General features: G+C 40.9%; 1 protein-coding gene across 8 annotated transcripts in view; it reads left to right on the forward strand.

Moving 5' to 3' along the window:
- Axdnd1 (axonemal dynein light chain domain containing 1) overlaps nt 1-19,733 on the forward strand; it is a 193,402-nt gene that overhangs the window by 62,555 nt on the left and 111,114 nt on the right. For 6 of the 8 annotated variants that reach the window (XM_010630238.2, XM_010630237.2, XM_010630244.2 and 3 more), the window contains exons 10-11: nt 8,216-8,356; nt 9,149-9,253. The exons of 1 other annotated variant lie outside the window; for it this stretch is intronic. In XM_010630238.2, coding sequence (XP_010628540.1) covers nt 8,216-8,356; nt 9,149-9,253 — 246 coding nt within the window. The remainder of the gene's footprint in view (nt 1-8,215; nt 8,357-9,148; nt 9,254-19,733) is intronic. One more of the 8 variants, XM_010630242.2, reaches the window with a different exon arrangement.

The following is a 19,733-nucleotide window of genomic DNA, read 5'->3' on the forward strand; positions in this document are numbered from 1 at the left end:
AAAATAAAATATAAATCAATGATATTTATTGGGTACGGACCCTGAAAGTGAGATGCTTCATAGCAATGTGGTGAGGTTTTGATGAGAACAAAGAAGTGGGTGCTCAATAAATATTATTATCGATGATGATGATAAATACTCTTGTTACTCTAATTCTTCTCATGACTTTGATACTTTCCAAAAAGCTGAAATAAATAGTAGTATCAGAATACCTCAATCTAGTCATATATCTGTATTTCACCTGCTATGGAACCTGGGAGAAATTATTAGATCTGAGTATTAGTTTTTTCTAATTGGCAAGTAACAGTGTCTGTTGGCTCGTTGCCTGATTTGTTCAAGCAAGCTGGCAGTGCCAAGAAACTAGGAATAAAACATTAATAAGAGACTGGTTAAGGTTAGATACAAAGGAGTAAGTAATTAGGATATTGTCAAAAACTGGGATATGCCAAATTGGAATGAGAGTAGGGACTAGCTAAGGCCCAAGTTGTCAGTCTGAGAATGAACCCAAGAGCGAGAGATGAAGAAGCAAGGCAAAAAAAGCTATATAACGAACAGTGTATGCAAACCATGTTGGTTTCCCGTCACCTTAATGAAATACCTAAGGTAATCAGCTTGTGCAGAGGAAAGGTTCATTTTGGCTCCAGGTGTCAGAGGACCTAATTCCTAACTGGTTGGTGCTGTTTCTTTGGGACCTGTGATGAGACAGCACATCATGGCAGGAGCACATGGTGGAACAGAATTGCTTACCTTATGGCCAGGGAGCCCAAGAGGAATAGGAAGGGGCTGAGGCCCATATCCCTTTAAGGACATGGCCCTGATGTCAGAAGGACCTCCCTGCAGTCCCCACTGCTCTATGGTTTCATCACCTCCCGGGAGCACCGCTCTAGGGACCAACCCTCAACATTATAAACTCTAAGGGCTATTTAAGATCTAAACTCAGCACACACCTTCTCCTGTTGAAGAGCAGATCATAATTACTTTTGATTGACATCACACATATATTTTGTACAAGGGATCCTAGCTATTTTTCAGCTTAATATTTTCCAATTTTTTTTTTTTTTTTTTTTGAGACAGGGTCTCACTATGTAGTTGAGACTGACCTGAAACTCACTATGAAGCCCAGGCTGGTCTGGAACTCACAGTGATCCTCCTGCCTCAGCCTCCCAAGTGCTGGGATTGCAGGCATGTGCCACCACGTCGGGCTCCAATATTTTATTGTAAAAATTTCCAAATATCCTGAAAAATTGAAAGACTTATTGTAGAAACATAGATACTCATCTAGATTCTGCCATTAACATCTTACTGAACTTACTTTATTGTTTATCCATCTGGTCACCTTTCTGTCCTTCCACCAATTTTGTTCATTTCAAAGTAAGCTGTAAGCATTAGCATATAGCCCTAAGTAACTCAGCATTTAAAAAATTATTAACCAGAGTTTAATATTTATTTGTCTTTTTTCTTTTGGTACCAGGGATCAAACTCTGGACCTTGAGCTTGTGAGGCAGGTGTGGTGCCACTGAGCGAAATCCCCGACCCCTCTTTTTTCTTTTTTTGAGAAAAATTTATGTGTACTGATAAGTTGGGTTAGTTCAGTGGGAGAATACTTGTCTAGCATATGTGAGGGCCCCTCATTAGATCCCCCTGTTTTATATATATATAGTTTTTAGTTTTTGAGGTACATGTATATGTGTATATATATTCATATAAAACTATTATAAAATGTGCAGATCTTCTGTATCTTCCTTGATTTTAATAATAAATTTATACCTCCAGGCAACCCAAACACTTACCATGATATGGAATATTATGGAATAATATCATCACCCTGGAAAGTTTCCTTATTTTTCTTTTCAGTAAATTCCCATCCCACTTATGCAGAGGTTCTAGCTTTTTTGTGTTTTAGACTTATTTTGCCTATTCAGCAACTTCATATAGGTGGATTCAGACAGTAGGCACTTGTTTTAGTCTGTTTTGTGTTGGTATAGAGACTACATGAGGCTGGGAACTTTATAAAGAAAATATATTTATTTAGAAAACAATTTGAGATATAAGAGCATAAAGCTGGCATCTTCATGCTTTTGGTGAGGACCTCATAGCTGCCCAACCCATGGTAGGTAAGTGGGAGAGGGAGGCAGACACATGTGGAAGAGCATGTTTGTGGGAGGGAGAAGGGGAAGTACCAGGCTTGCTTTATCACAGCCCACTTTCATGGCAAACAGCCCAGTCCTATAAGTACAAGAACTTACTCCTGCTAAAGCCATAAATCCCTTTTAAAGGCCCTAACAATTGTCAGCTTTTACGCTGGAGTCCAGTCCACACGAATTTAGGTTAGGACAAACCATGTTCAAACAATAGCCATACTCTTCTGTGTGAGGCCTCTTGCATGTAGCATGTATTTGACATTCAGCCTCGTTGTTGCATGTGTTGGTTTGTCTCTGTCTTTTCCAGTGGTGCTCTACTATATGTATGGAACAAAGAACGTCTTATGTGTTCTCTTGATGTACACTGTGTTGGGCTTAAATAAGTAAAGCTACCTCAACATTCATATATAAATTGTTTCATGAAAATATGTTTTAATTCTAGATTTTTGCTGGTTCAAAGGGTGGGTGTAAATTTATTTTTACAGGAAATTTTCATAACTTTTTGCACAGTGGTTATACAGTGTTCTGTACTCCTAGCAATGTCTGAAAGTTCTGATTGCTTTAACTGATATTTTACATGATATAGCTCTTTAGCCATTCTGATTATACTAGCATATATGTAATTATGGTTGTAGCTTGTGTCTCTCTGCCAATTAATGATATTGACCACTTTTTCATGAGTTTATTGGCCATATACAGATAGCCAGTAAGTGTGTGTGTGTGTGTGTACATATATATATATATTTTTTTAATTTATATTTATTTATTATGAAATATCTTATTCAAGTCATTTTGACTATTTTTAAATCCTGGAACTATTTTTTGTATAGTACCATCTATACTATCCATATACTATATATTTACTATCTATACTACTACTAGTTATCATATATAACTTTTATTTTGTATTTATGTACATATATTTTATTTAAAATTTATAGTTAGCCTTTCCTCCCAGTCTGTTACTTGCCTATTCATTTTTTAAAAAATAGGCTCATCAGACTTTTCAAAAAATCAATAAATTTCTTCTAGAATAGTCTTAACACCTACAGAATTGACCAGGTAGAGCAGAGTTCGCACACGCTTCTCCTTATTCTGCAGTATTCTTCCTTACTAACATCCTATTCTAGCATAGCATATTTGTTACAGTTAAAGAACCTTTAATAATACATTGCTATTAACTAAAGTCCCTAGTTTACACTAAGATTTGTGTGTATATAGACTTTTTGGACTGGTTATTTCCTGTGGTTTTGTGTGTGTGTGTGTGTGTGTGTGTTTGTGTGTGTGTGTGTGTTTGTTTGTTTCCCTGCTGATCTGGGGACTGAACCCAGGGCTTCACACATGGTAGGCAAGTGCTCTACCACTGAGCTACATACCTAGTCCAGGCTGGTTTATTGCTCACTTGACCTTTAAAAGCTAAAACATTTTCTGATTGTCATTTTGTAGAATTCACATTCTGGGCATAAAATAACAACATTAAAGCGTATTTCCCATGTGTTGTACTTTTCACTAAGAAAACTTGAAAGAACTGCGGATGTGTTATGAAAAGACATAAGGTGGAAGAAAATAACATTTCAAATATTTAGAGATAAAAAGTGAAAAAAATGAATGAATTTATTTTGAGTATTTTCAGAGCACAAAATTAGGATTCATGGGTAAGTTATTGCCTGGCAGGTTATATTTAATATAAAGAAGATGCTTATATTTTTATTGTCTGAAATTTGATATCAGAAGGAATACAGGCAGTGTAAATGAGGAAGCATAATGATGAATGATTTTATACTTTCGTTGAGATATAACTAAACTCCTGTAAATTTAAAAAAATATACAGTTCTCTGCTGCTTAGTATATTTCTGTAAAGTTATGCAACCATCACTACTATCTAATTCCAAAATATATTAATCACTTCCAAAAGAAATTTTGTACCTAGGAGTAATCATTCTCCATTCTTTTTCTCAGTCTCTGGAGAACACTATGTACTTTCTGTCTGAATTTGCCTCTTCTGGTCATTTATAGAAATGGAATTATACAATATGTGACTTTTAGTGATTGGTTTCTTCTAATTAGAATAATGTTTTCAAGATCCATGTTCTATCAAACGTCAGTACTGCATTCCTTTTTATGGTCAATTAGTATTCTATTGTATGGCAAAATGTTAATACATTCATCAATCAATTTGTGCTGTTGGCACTTTTTAATTTTTGTTGATAATGTTTCTGTGAACATTTGCACATCAGTTTTGTGTGAATATTCTTTCTGGTGTATACCCAGAGTGGAATGGCTGAATCATATACTAAGTATACGTTTAACTTTTTGAAGGACTGCTAAACTGTTTTCCATGGAGACGATACCATTTTACATTAAATTCTTTAGCAGTGTCTCCCTATCCTCCCTTGTTGTTGATGTTATTCATCTTTTTGATGTTAGTGGATGTAAAGTAGTAACTCATTGTAGTTTTGTTTTTCATTGTCCTAGTGATTAATGATACTGAACATCTTTTTATGTGTTTACTGGCCATTTACATTTTTTCTTGGAGAAGCATCTTTTCATGAATTTTGTTTTTAGTAGAGCTGGGGATCAAACTCAGGGTCTCACAAGAGCTAGGCAAGCACTCTACCACTGAGGTACAACCCTAGCCCTTTAAAAATTTTAAGACAGTGTCTCACCAAATTCCCCAGGCTGGCCTTGAACTTGTGAAGACTCCTTCCGTCAGCCTCCTGAGTAGCTTGGTTTACAGGTATGTGCAGCTACCTCTGGCTCTTTTATCTGCTTTTAAATTGATTATCTTTTTTTTATTTTTGAGTTGTCTCTTTTTATGTATCCTGAGCACAAGTCTCTTATCAGATAACATAGTTTGAAAATACTGTCTCTCATTCTCTGTGTAGTCTTTACTTAATGGTGATCTTTTATGTACAAAATGTTTAGACTCTGATGAACATAATTTGTTTGGATTTTTGTTACTGCTTGTGCTTTTTGCATCATATTGAAAAACCCGTTGCCATCCCCTTGTCCCTTTGTTATCTGGTTCCAGAGCTTCCTTTACAGGAAAGTTTAAAAATTACAGTTCAGTTTCTTGGATAGATACTATATACAGGTTATCTTCATATTCTTGACGAGTTTTGATAATTTGTATCTGTCCAGGAATTTTTTCATTTGATCTAAGTTATTGAATTTGTTGGTATAAAGCTGTTCATAATATTCCATTATTATCTTATTATCTCATTGCTGGAATCTGTTGTGATCTCTGCTGTTTCACCATAATATTGATAGTGTCTTCTTTCTTGTTTTGTTTTCCCAAGGAAGCTAGCTAAACTTTTTCCAGTTTTACTGATCCCTGTAAAACTGGATTTTGGTCATTGATATTTATTTCTCAAACATTTTATGCATAGGTGTTTGTTTTTGGTACTGGGGATCAAACTCAGGACCTTGCGCTTACCAGGCAGGTGCAGTGTCACTGAGCTACATCCCCGTCCCTATGCATAGTTTTATATTTTAATTCTGATAATTTTAACATATGAAAACCCTTAGTACCTACCTGTGTTATTGGTTGTTTCTTCTGAGTCTCATTCATGATGGTTTATTCACAGTAACTGTAGAGAGCGGGGAAGGGGATGTTATCAGGACCTCTGCCTGGGTCCTGGCCTGTGAGCCACCACAGCACAAGGTGAATTTAGGAACAGACACAGATGGGACTTAGAGTGGAGAAGCTGTCTTGGGTCCTGGTCAGTGCTGCTGATGGCAGAAAGACAAAGGCCCCCAAGTGCACACAGTATTTATTGAATACAATCGTGGGAAGGAACAGGGAGCAAGGTATGCTTTGAAGGCATCTAATGAAATACTGTGGAACACCTGGCGTGATAGCGCCAGGCAGGGCTGTTAGGGAGCTGGCACTGCTTATCTATCTTGCTAGGATCAAAGAAACCCATACTGGGGCCGGGGCAGTTAGCAAGCAACCCACAAGTTCAGTGAGAAGTGATAGGTTAGGGGAAAGGATTTCAACTGGGGTCACGCTGACCTCGGCTGCACATAACTCAGCAGAGTCCTGCCATTTCACAGACCAGGACTTAGGCCTTGGTGACAGCCATTAGCAAAGGAGCAGTACTCGCCCAACTCTGCTAGCTGACATGCCCATTTGAGTCACGCAGGGCTTCGGTCTAACTCCTGATATAAAACTACATAGCTGAATTATGGAAGCCAGGAAGCATGTGCCACTCATAGCCTACTAGTCCTGGGCAGGAATGTCTCCTACCAGTAATATGTTACAGTCTTACTGTGGAGTTAATATTTGAATGAACTTACCTATAGAATCCTTAGTCATGAATAAGGGGTATTATTCTGGTTTTCTTGTTTGCTTTTTGTTTTTGTTTTTTGAGACAAGATCTCACTATATAATTCAGGCTGGCCTTGAACTCACTATGTAGCCCAGGCTGGCCCCAAACTCATGATGATCTTCCTGCCTCAGCCTCCTGAGTGTGGGATTACAAGTGTGTGCCTCCACACCTGGCTCCTATAGTTTTCTTCTGGGATCCAGGCTTCATGAAGTTGCCCAGGTCTTCCATTTTGAAGTGGGCCCAAAGCTTAGTCTTTGCACCCCAGGGTTGATATATTTCCTGGGACAACTTTGACCTTGGGCTTGATTACTGAATACTACTAACAACTCCCACTTCATGCCTAGCTTGGTATTTCTTGTTTGTTCTTTTGTTTCCCATCACTAGATACAGTACTTCTCTTTCTGGAAGGCAAGTAATGCTTTGAAAAGTATACTTTCATATGAATGTATTTGTATTTTAATGGGGGATCTAGTAGTCTTGGAATGTGAAGGCCACTAATCATTAAAGTATCTAGTCTCTACATTACCAAGAGAAGAAGTTCTCAAGAAAGTATTTTTTAAAAATTGATACTTTGCCCTTGATGTTGCATACCAGTAATCTCAGCACTCTGGGAGGCTGAGGCAGGAGGATGACAAGTTCAAGCCAAGCCTGCACAATTTAGCAACTTAACGAGACCCTGTTTCAAAATAAAACATAAAAAATGAGTTTTGATTATTGCTTAGTAATAATGCCCTGGGTTATTCCCAGTACATAAAAATTCTTTCCAGTGTACAAACTGCAATTTGAGCTGATAAAACTCCCTCCCAATTCAAGTGTTAAAGTAAGGACTGGATAATTCTTTCAGTCAGTGGATGAGTGATTGGTCTAAATGACCAGTCCAACTCAAAGATATCACAATTATACGACTTTAAGCTTAGGATATGTGTTAGACAGTTTTTTGTTACTGATAGAGACCACTTTAATGTAAAATAATTTAAGTAGTTTGCTTTGTTTAGTTCAGAATCAGCAAGCACCAGAGGTATCTAGTCTCCCTAAAAAGTTTTGTAAATGAAAAGAACCATTGTTAACCTTGCTGACCAGGCACTTCCCCTTCCCCTGGGCTAGAATAGATAACTAAATGAATTTTAAAGGTAACCTCCCCTACCAAAGAAGTGCTACATCCGGGTTGAAATTCAGCTGCCTCACCACCATGTTTTAAATATCAGCAATGTGAACTGTGAAAATGAAATGTAACCACCTGAATGGAATCAAGGCTGTAAAACCCTATAAGAGGGAGTTGTAGCCCAGTACTGGGTCATTCATGGCACTGCCATTTGGTGTGATCAATCCCCATCAATGGAGTAAACTTTGTTATTTTACTTCCATTCTGCTGCCCCTCAGTGTTTCACTTGCCAATTCCTTCTGTACTATTACTGTGACAAAATATCTGAGGAAAAGAACTTAAACAAGGAAAGGTTCGTTCTGCCTCAGGGTTTTAGTCCATGGTCTGCTGGATCCTTTGTTTCTGGGTCTGTGAAGAGGCAAAAGGATGTGGTAAAGGAAAACTGTTCACCTCATGACATCTAGGAAGGAGGCAGGAGGGGAATGAGGGAGGAAAGTGAGAATATGAATGGAGAGAAATATGAATGAGAGAGAATATTAATGTCCATTTACTATTTCCATAATGTTACTTTTCTCACTTATTTTTTGACTTCCCCTTTCCCCCTTTTGCATGGTGTCTTGTTTCCCTTGTTTCTTATACAGAGAGAGGTATGTGCAAATGCTTGACCAAATTGCCAGGCAGATGACTGATTTCTATAAAGACCTGGTAACTCAGAGAATAATGGATCAGCGCATTTTAGAAGAATTGTATAATTTCAAGAATGTTATTGAGGAATTGACCAGGTAAAAACTGATTATTTTGAATACAACATTCAGAGCCATGTCTTTAAATAGAATAAAAAATATTCATGGAAAGCAGAATGGTTAAAGGTGAGGACTCTTGTCTTCTCTTCATGTTTAGCAAGAGAACTGAAAGAACTGGATATTATTGTATTTAAATGCAGATAAATGGCTCATGCAGGTAATCACAAAACTCAGGCTCTGTATATATTCAACAGGGAAGAGACTCTCTTCCAAGATACAGATGATTACCTTTATCAGGTTTACAGAGCAGTGTACTAATTATGGGCATTAAGATTCAGATTCCAAGGAGTATAAATATTATATAGCAATCAAGGTTAGGTTAGTGATCATCTAACTTTGTGGTATGATGCTCAGTGGTAAGAATAAAGGGGACAGGACAGGACAAACAGACCAGAGAGTGAGGCAGAGCAATGTTGTGGCCTTGTCTGTCCACATTGGTCTGCACTCTATTTTAGAGGATGCCCCTACCTTGTCTTCTTTCTGCTTTTTCTTGCCAGCTTGATTCTTTTGCCAAATTTGTCAAGATTCCATCCAGAATTACACGAGATTTCTTAATTTGGCCTTTAAAGTGGAAAAACTAGAAAATCGAGATGTCTAAGTATAAATTTGATTTCCTGGGTAGAATCTTTTTGGAAGTCTCCAATTATGAATTTGAAATCCACCCCCGCCCCCAATGGAGATCAAACTCAGTACCTTGCACTTGTGAGTCAGACACAGCGCCACTGAGCTAAATCCCTGGTCTGAATTTGAGATTTCTTTGCTTTGTTTAAGGGAACTGTGTCTGGTTCGGTCACATGATATGAAATTAACAAAGGAAGCAGAGAAAGCCCACAAGGATTTGGCACAGGCTGTTTTAGATGCTGAAAAGAATGCCAGGTGAGTTGCTTTAAGCTTGTATAGCATATGTTGGAGAAAGGGGGAAAGTGTATATCACTTCTGAAATAACATGGATTCTGCCAAAAAGTGTAAACATCAGGAAAAGAAAAACTTGTATAAATATTTCAATACTAAGTTTATTGAGACATCATGAAGTTAATACAGGTTATGGGGCCAGGGATTTAGCTCAATGGCACTGTGCCTGCCTTGCAAACACATGGTCTTGAGTGTGGGACCTAAATTACAAGCCCTTGCTAAATGGCAAAGGGCCTAGGAGACAGTGTCCTGAACCCCTCCCATTGTAGCCACAGCCCCGACCTTTGTTTCAGCCCTGGCCTAAGAATGTGTATCACTCTTGTATTGTTTGAAGTCGGGATCTGAATCTACTTGTAAATTAGAGACTCCAGACATAGAGCCCCAAGTTAATTAACAAACTGCTTGCTCATCCCTTTGAGACATCCTATGGGTGGTACCTGTCACTCATCAATATGTGACTGTTGAGCATGTGACTGCTGACCACCAGCTCAAGTCAGCAGACCTTTGTCCCCTGTCTGTGAGCCCAAAAATGTTAACCCCCTCTTTTACTCCCTATAAGAGGACCTCAGCCCCTGAGCTAGGGGCCTCTTTGAGCCAGCCACTTGGTTCTGAGAGTGCCATCTGGCCAGACTAATAAAGGTCTTTTACCATCTAGCCTGGTGTGTTCCTTCCTGGGTTTCTCGTTCCTCAATAGCTCTCACGGAGCCTCATTGGGCTTTAGGGCCCAACATTGCAAAGGCCTTTTGGGCTGTTTGCGCTCCGTGGAGTGGAAGTGAGACTTTTAAGTCTTACATTGAGTTTGATGCCCTGTATGAGTGGGGGAGGAAGAAGTTAATACAAATTATCTTTGGCCTCTGCAATAACAAGAGGTGCTCAAAGTGGTGGCCATTGTAAGATCCTCCCAGGGAGGAATCCCACTACTCTTGAGTCCGGGACACCGCGATGCACCATAAACACCCCGGAGAGATGATTCTTGATGCAAAACACAAGAGGTCTTTATTCCAGCGTGCTGGGGCTCAGCTCATAACCCTCACAGGGGCAGAGGAGTTGAGCCCCGAAGCAGGGTAGATACACAGTTTTTAAAGAAAAAAACCACAAGCTATAGGGGAGGGGGAATTCCGAGAAAGGGGGGCTTCGGTGGGGGATCATTTACGGGAATGTTTAGGGCTAGGTCAGGTCGTTCCCGTACCAGATGTTTATCTTGGTTCCTGTTCAGAAATGGTTAACGTGACCTTCTGGCCTCTCACTGGAGCTTCTTGAAAACTTTCCTAACAATCCTCCCTTTTTCTTTCTGCACCTGTTCTAATCTTAGAACTCTTAATGTCTAGTTTCTTCATGTTCTATATCTAAGGCTTGGGTTCTTAGAGGCTGGTATTGTTGTCTCAACATTAGTACCTGCATTGCACTGATTCTTTGTCTGATGAAGGCAACCAATCTATTCAGAACACAGGGCCCAATGGTTAAAAGTAATAAAAGGATGATAAGGGGTCCCAATAAGGTGGACACCAACGTGGTGATCCAAGGGGATTTATTAAACCAATTTTCAAACCAACCTTGTTGCGATTCGTGATCTCTTTGCCTTCTATCTAATCTTTCCCTGAGTTTGGCCATGGAGTCTTTTATGACTCCTGAATGGTCAGCATAGAAACAGCATTCTTCTCTTAATGCAGCACAGAGTCCTCCATCCTTTAAGAAGAGCAAATCTAATCCTCTACGATTTTGCAGGACTACTTCCGATAGAGATGTTAGTGACTCTTCCAACTTAGTAATAGAATTTTCTATGGCTCTGAGGTCCTCATCTATAGTCGTTCTTAATTCATTTAGATAGTGAGACCCTTGGACCAAGGTAGCTGTCCCAGTACCAATGCCAGTGGCTATACCTAATCCTAAAGGAGCTGCCAAAGTTAAGGTTATCGGTTCCCTCTTATACCTTGTAATTTTTAAATTAAAGTTTTCTTCAAAGGGGCCTGAGTTATGATAGATAACCCAGGGTATGACCTGAACAAGTATGCAGAAGTCTTTAGAACCATTAAACATTGAAGTAGTCAGACATGGGGTGAGGCCAGTATTGCAGGCCCACCATCCCCCCATGTCAGGTACCAGATAACGAGTGTCAGAGGAGGGGAGACTTTGGAGGGTCCGGTTGCACAACTGCTGGTGATCTGGGGGTACCATACCCAAACAAGTTCCTCTCCCTAATACCTCAGTTAGAGTTAATTTCCTTTTTGTGTTCCAATTACATAAGTCATGGGAGGTGGTATTGTTATAACCACTGGTGAAAGCTATTCCTTCATAATATGGGGGGTCAGAGGCCAGACACAACCAACAGCAATACCGGGAAAGGTCCCTTCCAACGAGGCTCTAGGTTGCCTGTCCAATGATGGTGGAAGTAGACAGAGTCCCCGACTTGAAATTGATGAGGAACTTGGAGGTCTCCTGGAGCATAAACTTCTCTCAGGTGTTTCCACACTTCGCGTTGGACAGTTTCAAGAGCTTTTAATCTACCATAAAGAGGTTTAGAAGAGATAACATTTGGATCTGCCAAGTTATCAATTCCTATTAAAGGAGGAGGGGCTCCATAAAGCAATTTAAAAGGGGTTAGACCAGATTTTCCCAGAGTATTTCGTACTCGAAACAAAGCAAGGGGTAGTAGGACCGTCCAGTCTATAATGCCAGTCTCTAAGGACAATTTGGTCAAGGTCTCTTTTAATGATCTATTCATCCTCTCTACTTGACCTGAACTTTGGGGTCTATAAGCACAGTGCAATTTCCAATTAAACCCCAGGACCTTGGCTAGTCCCTGACTTACCTGGGCAACAAACGCTGGTCCATTGTCTGAACCAATTACCTTAGGGATGCCAAACCTTGGGAAGATCTCTTCGAGTATCTTCTTTGTCACAATAGTAGCAGTTTCTGTTTTTGTGGGGTAGGCCTCTACCCATCCTGAAAAAGTGTCTATGAAAACTAGGAGGTATTTATTATTATATTTAGCAGGCTTTATTTCAGTGAAGTCGACTTCCCAATAGCTGCCAGGCCTGTCCCCTCGTAATCTTTTTCCCAGGGGAAGCCTAGTAGGATAGGCATTTACAAGCTGACAGGGTATACATTGATGAATGGTTTCATCAGCTAGCTCAGAGAGGTTATAAATATAATATGGGGAAGTCTGAACTATCTTCTTTAGATGTTTGGCCCCTAAATGAGTGAGCCCATGTAGTTGCTGAAGATAAGTTTTGGCCTCTTCCCTTGGTAGGATGGTCTTTCCATTGGGCAGGACATAAGTCCCATCTGGCTGAGGTTCTGAGAGTCCTAAGTCATTTATCCTCTGTAAGTCTTTCTCAGAATAGGCGAACTTGGTAGTGGCAGTCCCTAGGTCTTCCTGTAGAGGGAGGATATTAATGCCTTGAGCAACTCTTTTTGCCCCTATATCTGCCTGTTGGTTTCCGACGGCAACCCGGGCAATGGATAATTGCCACTTGGCAAATGTATGGCTTCTAAGAGGTCCAGTATTTCCTTTTTATTTTTTATTTCTTTTCCAGCCGAAGTTAAGAGTCCCCTTTGTTTATATATGGCTCCATGTATATGTGCCGTGGCAAATGCATATCGGCTGTCAGTATAGATGTTGATATCTTTTTTTTCTGACAGTCGGAGGGCCTGGGTAAGGGCGATTAGTTCTGCCTTTTGGGCTGAAGTCCCTTCAGGTATACTACTGGCCCAGATCACTGAAGTGCCATCTACCACTGCCGCTCCCGCTACCCGCTTACCTTCCACGATGTAGCTGCTTCCATCAGTGAACCATGTGAGAGCTCCGGGCCAGGGTTGGTCAGTCAAGTCTTTCCTGGACCCAGCCTCTTCAGCCAAAATCTCATGGCATTGATGTATCACCCATTCCTCAGGCAGCAGGGTAGCGGGATTGAGAATAGCTGGAGGAGCAAACTGGATTCTTTCATTCAGCAACAGAGTCTGATAATGAACCATCTGGGCATTGGACAGCCATCTATCTGGAGGCTGTCGGATAATGCTCTCTAAGGCATGGGGAGCCATGACAGTCAATCGTTGTTCCGTAGTTAGTTTATCGGCGTCTTTCACCAAGGTGGCAACGGCAGCTATTGATTATAAGCAGAGAGGCCATCCCTGTGCTACTGGGTCCAGCTTCTTTGACAGGTAGGCCACTGGCCTTTTCCAAGGTCCTAAATTTTGGGTTAACACTCCTTTTGCGATTCCCCTTTTCTCATCGACAAACAGGGTGAAAGGCTTAGTTAGATCAGGTAGACTGAGAGCTGGAGCAGACAATAAGGCCTGCTTGATGTTGTCAAAGGATTCTTGTTGTTGGGGCCCCCAAGTGAAGGGGGCTGCTTCCTTAGTCAGAGGGTAAAGGGGAGCTGCTAAATTGGCGAAACCAGGAATCCATAACCGACAGAACTCTGCAGTCCCCAAAAATTCTCTGACCTCCCGCGAAGTTTTTGGGATGGGAATCTGGGTCACAGTTCTCTTTCTGGCCTCTGTCAGCCTGCGTTGTCCATTTCTTAAATTATATCCCAGGTAGGTTACCTCTCTTTTACAAAGCTGTGCTTTCTTTGCTGAGGCTCGGTATCCTAGACGCGCCAATTCAGTCAGCAAATTTTCAGTTCCCGATAGACAGTCTCCTTTTGTGGCTCCGGCCAGGAGCAGGTCATCTACATATTGGAGGAGAGTTACCTGGGGGTTGCCAGTGCGGAAAGATGCAAGATCTCGGTGCAAGGCCTCATCAAATAGGGTAGGCGAATTTTTGAATCCTTGGGGTATCCGCGTTCAGGTCAATTGTCCCGTTTGACCATTCTCTGGGTCCCTCCACTCGAAAGTGAAAACAGGTTGACTGGCAGGATGTAATCTTAGGCAGAAGAAAGCATCTTTAAGGTCTAAAACAGTGTACCAGATTCGGTCAGAGGGGAGAGAACTTAATAGGTTATAAGGGTTAGGCACGGTAGGGTGAATATCTTGCACTCGCTTATTAACTTCCCTAAGATCTTGTACAGGTGAAAGTCTTTTGTGCCTGGCTTCCAGACTGGTATGAGAGGGATATTCCATGCTGAACGACAGGGCACCAAAATTCTTAATTCTAAGAAGCGCTGGATGTGGGGCCAGATCCCCTGTTGGGCCTCAAGGCTCATAGGATATTGCCGGACTGCGATGGGTTCAGAGTTTGCCTTTAACTCTATCAGAATCAGTGGAGCCTGGAGGGCTAGTCCCATCCCCACAGTTTCAGCCCATGCCCAGGGGAATTTTGATAGCCAATGCTCTATGTTAGTCTCCGGTGAAGGTGGCGCCTCATAGAGCCGATATTCGTCCTCCAGCTGTAGCGTAAGAAGGGTAACTGGCCCCTTAGCTTCTAATTTGGGGCCCTCTGGGAAGAAAGTAATTTGGGCCCCCATCTTGGTGAGCAGATCTCATCCTAGCAAAGGGGCTGGGCACTCGGGGATCACCAGAAAGGAATGAGTCACTCGGCCTATTCCTTCTTTTTTTATCTCTCCCAAAGGATGCAATAAAACAGAGTGTTGTGCTCCAGTGTCAACTAGGAACTCCACAGGTTGCCCCTCCACAGTTAGGGTTATCCTGGGCTCGGGGAGGGGCTCCGAGCCCCGTCCCCCCTAGTTTTCTTCTCCTAGGGCCAATGTCTTAGGAGGTCCTCCCTTTTTCTTTGGGCAGTCTTTAGCCCAATGTCCTTGTTCCTTGCAATATGCACATTGATCTTTGCCTAGTGGTCTTCTGTTGCCCAGGTAACCTGTCTGCCTTGGTTTATTTTCTCAACTCTTATAATTTTCTTCCCTAAGGACTGCAGCCAAGATCCTAGTTAAATTCCTTTCCTGTCTCTTGTCCCTTTTATTTTTCCGTTCTTCCCTCTCTTTCTCTTTCCGTTGTTCCTTCTCTTCCTCTGTTTCTCTCTTATGATATACCTTATCGGCTTCCTTTACTAGATCTTGTATAGTATAATCTTGTAATCCCTCAATTCGCTGAAGCTTTTTTCTAATATCCGGAGCTGATTGTCCTATGAATGCCATGGCTATATTCCTTTACTATCTTGTATAGTATAATCTTGTAATCCCTCAATTCGCTGAAGCTTTTTTCTAATATCCGGAGCTGATTGTCCTATGAATGCCATGGCTATTGAAGCTCTTTGTCCCTCCGATTCTGGGTCAAAGGGGGTATACCGCCGGAAAGTGACCATTAATCTTTCCAGGAATACTGAAGGCGGTTCCATCTCCCCTTGAGTAACCTCTCTTACCTTGGCCAAATTGGTCGGGCGTCTCGCCGCTCCCTTGAGACCCGCCACTAGAGTCTGGCGATAGACTTTCAGTCGCTCCCTACCTTCGGCGGTGTTGTAATCCCAGTCCGGTGGGCTCAAGGGGAAAAGCATCATCAATGAAGTTGGGCATCAGGGTGGGTCTCCCATCAGCCCCAGGAACATTCTTTCTGCTCTCTAAGAGAATGCGTTCTCGTTCCTCAGTGGTAAACAGCGCCTGTAACAACTGTTGGCAATCATCCCAGGTGGGCTGATGAGAAAACATAAGGGACTGGAGTCAAGGCCCGTCAGTCTCTGTGGGTCCTCAGAAAAGGAAGGGTGGTTAGTCTTCCAGTTATACAGATCAGAGGAGGAGACTGGCCAATACTGAAGCGGCTGCAGTGCCGCAGGTTGACCATTAGGGCCCTCAGGGGGAGGTGGCCCATAAGCTGTCAGGGGGAGGGCTACTGTGGAATCTGGTGCCCCAGGGGAAGCTGCTCTCCGACTTCGTGTCCCCGAAGCAGGTCCGTGAATTTCCTCGGGTGGCGCTGAGGGCTCTGCAATAGGTTCGGGAGGGGCAGGGGCTTGTGTATAAGGGGGAGGAAGGGGTTCCGACCAGGTAGGGGGCTCTTCAATCTCTGGGTAAATCCGTGGGCGAGGCTGGATTCCTGGAGCCTTTTCATCTTTGCCTGATGGGGCCTCCTTTAAAGAGAAAATTTGAGTGACAGGCCGATTCGTCAGCCGATGTACCCAAGGTTTTACCCAAGGTGGGGGGTTCAGGACGAGGCCTTGCCAAACCACAATGTAGGGTTGCTGGTCAGGATGTCTTTCGGGTCCAGCCTGGAAAACAATATCTTTAACAAGCAATATTATTCCTGCATCAAAAGTGCCCTCTGGTGACCAGCCTACGCTGAAAGATGGCCACTCAGAGGCACAATAAGTTTGTCAGGGTCCTTTCTTGATCACCACAGATAAGTCTCTACTTCTGGCCCTAACTTTAGTCCAATGTTTCAACGTCAAGTCTAGTGGCGTCGTCACAGTCTGTCCCATGATTATTAAAAAATCACACCGGAAACAACAAGACAAAAACACACAAATATTAAATTCTGACAATCTACTAAATTCAGAACTCAGAGGGGATGTTCAGATGTCTCTGAATATCCCCGTACCCGGGACGTCTCCCAAGTTGCAGCCTGTGGCCCTCCGGGCATGTCTACCGGCCACTGTCAGACAGGGCTTACGGACTGTTGGACGACTGCAAAACCGAAAATACACTATACAGAATACAGACAAATAGCACTTAAAGCGGGGATCCCCTCTTACCTCCAAGGTCGTTATCAGGAGTGAGGAGCAATCGCTAATCCCGGATGAGCCCCCAAAATGTAAGATCCTCCCAGGGAGGAATCCCACTACTCTGAGTCCGGGACGCCGCGATGCGCCATAAACACCCCGGAGAGATGATTCTTGATGCAAAACACAAGAGGTCTTTATTCCAGCGCGCTGGGGCTCAGCTCATAACCCTCGCAGGGGCAGAGGAGTTGATCCCCGAAGCAGGGTAGATACACAGTTTTTAAAGAATAAAACCACAAGCTATAGGGGAGGGGGAATTCCAAGAAAGGGGAGGGGAGGCTTCGGTGGGGGATCATTTACGGGAATGTTTAGGGCTAGGTCAGGTCGTTCCAGTACCAGATGTTTGTCTTGGTTCCTGTTCAGAAATGGTTAACGTGACCTTCTGGCCTGTCATAGTTAGCTGACTCTGCTAGGGGTTGGGCTACTGGAGCTTCTTGAAAACTTTCCTAACAGCCATTAGCTTCCAGACATTTATTAGTATAACAAACTGCTGAAGTGTGTATATATGTATTTTTGGGTGGATTCTGTATAATACTAACTTCTTAAATTCTAAAAATACATATAGCATCTTTATCTGAATTTAGTTGACTTCTCATTCTGGGTAGAAAGAAAATAAAACCTGTTTTTTTCTCTGGGAGTATACAGATTGTTGATTTCAATGTTAATCATTTTGCTAAATGAAGTTTGCAGGCTGTTACTTTCAGGTTTTCTAGGAGAAGGTATGCGAAGGAGTGGTATAGCACAAACTTTAGAACCATACTGTTTGCTGTGCAACTTTGGGCAAGTCACATATCTATTCTGGGCCTCTGTTTGCCCCTATATAAAATTAGGATTTTAGTATTACCTATTTTTAAAGGTTATTATGAAGATTAAAAGTGTTAATATAAATGACATATTTAGAATGGTACCTGAGAATTCAGTACCAGCAGAATGAGATACTTTATTTTAGTGCCTTTCTGTAAGATTTTATGTTATGAAATATTTCAAATATTTAGAAAATAAAACATTGTAACAAACACTCCTAAAACACCCTGAATTATTGAATATTAGCTATTACAGTGTTTTTTGTTGGTTTTTTTTTTGAGGCAGGATCTTGCTTTGTAGTTCAGGTTAGCCTTGAACTCACTATGTCCTCAAACTCCTAGCAGTCCTCCTGCTTCAGCCTCCCCAGTGCTGCGATTACAGGCATGTGTCACTACGCCCAGCTATGAATGTTAGCTATTACAGTGGTGCCTCAGTTCACAGACTTAATTCTCTCCACGATTCTGGTTGCAAACTGAAGTGGATGAGAACTGAATCAAATGTCCCAAGTTAACATTGAGCCTAAGCATTGAATTTGATTTGGTTCTTGTTCAATTCAGTTTGTGACCAGAATTGTAAAAAGAATTAAGTTCATGAACCAAACCAAAGTAACACTGTGTTTTATACTTGCTTCATACCTTTTTTTTAAGAAAGAAAATTTTATAGAAGCATTTCAAATTTCAAATTTTGAAATTAAAGAAAAATACCTCTTTCTATTATCTTCCTTCTCTCTCTAGAGTTAATCACTAGCCAGCAGATGTTATATAAGTAACTTCCTGTCCACATTTTTATATTTTACCACATATATACAAATAAAAACAATATAGTATATTGATTTTTCATATATTTTTAAAATTTAGTTTTACCAGCCAAAACTATGCTTTTGTGATTTGTCCATTCTAATGCATATAAAATAAATTATTTTTATTGCTATCTAATATTAGATTATATGATTAAATAATAATTTATGCATCTATTTCTCAGTAGAAGTAAATTTTTAGGTTAATAATAGTAAAATAATACTTTATGATGAATATAGCTAACATTTATCAAGTACTTGCTATATGTTAGGCACTTTACTAAGCTCTTAGCTGTGCCAGCTCCTCCAGGCATTGTTGTAATATACATTTTGTAAATCTTTCCTCGTGTGAGAGTTTTCAAGCTGTGTAAACCTAGAAGTAGAATTACCAGACACGCTTATCCTTAACCTTGCTAGATTTTACCAAAGTGTCCCACAAAGTGGTGCCATCCATGTATCAGGGTTTGAGACCTCTGTTTTGTCTGCCCCTCTCACAAGTGTGCTGGGCATGATATTGCTTTTCCTAGGGTACAGGCAAGTCTAGTTCTGTTTTAAATTTAGTGAATCTACTCCATCTTAGTGTTTTTGTTCTGTTTCAGGGATTGGCAAGCTTCCTCTACAGGGCCCAGAGCGAGATAGGGTTTCTGACACAACTGTCAACCTTTGTAACATGAGCTGTTATAGAACCAAAGCAACCGAGGACAATATGTGAGCCTGGCTGTGTCTATAAAGCTTTATTTATTGACACTAAAATTTGAATTTCATAAAATTTTCATTTGTCATGAAAAAATATTCTGTTTTTTAACCAGTAAAAAATATAAAAAAGAAAATTAAAATGTAAAAACATGTAAAATTCTTAGCTTATTAGTCATACAAATAAATAATGAAATGGTAGGCAGATTTAACCTACAGGCTCTAAGTTCACTAACCCTAGACTTTTTTTCTGCTAAAATTTTATTTACTAGAACCTATGATATAAATACAAAAGGAATATATCCAATTGCATTTTAATTTTTTATTTGATTAAAAATACCATGACAAAGTATATATGCCTTGTAAAATTTTTAAAAATATAAACAAAAAGAAGAAAAATCAGTGTCGTAACCGACAGATCGCCACTATAAATACCTTTGCTCAGATTATGTAATTTCTCGGCTCAAAATTGTGCATTACTTCTCCATCTGAGCAAACAGCAGGATTTTGTTATTGCTTTTTTTTTTTTTTTTTTTTTTTTTTCC

The sequence above is a fragment of the Fukomys damarensis genome, unplaced genomic scaffold (genome assembly GCF_012274545.1).
Source record: "Fukomys damarensis isolate Sample0158 unplaced genomic scaffold, DMR_v1.0_HiC HiC_scaffold_11, whole genome shotgun sequence".
Classification (NCBI taxonomy): Eukaryota; Metazoa; Chordata; class Mammalia; order Rodentia; family Bathyergidae; genus Fukomys; species Fukomys damarensis.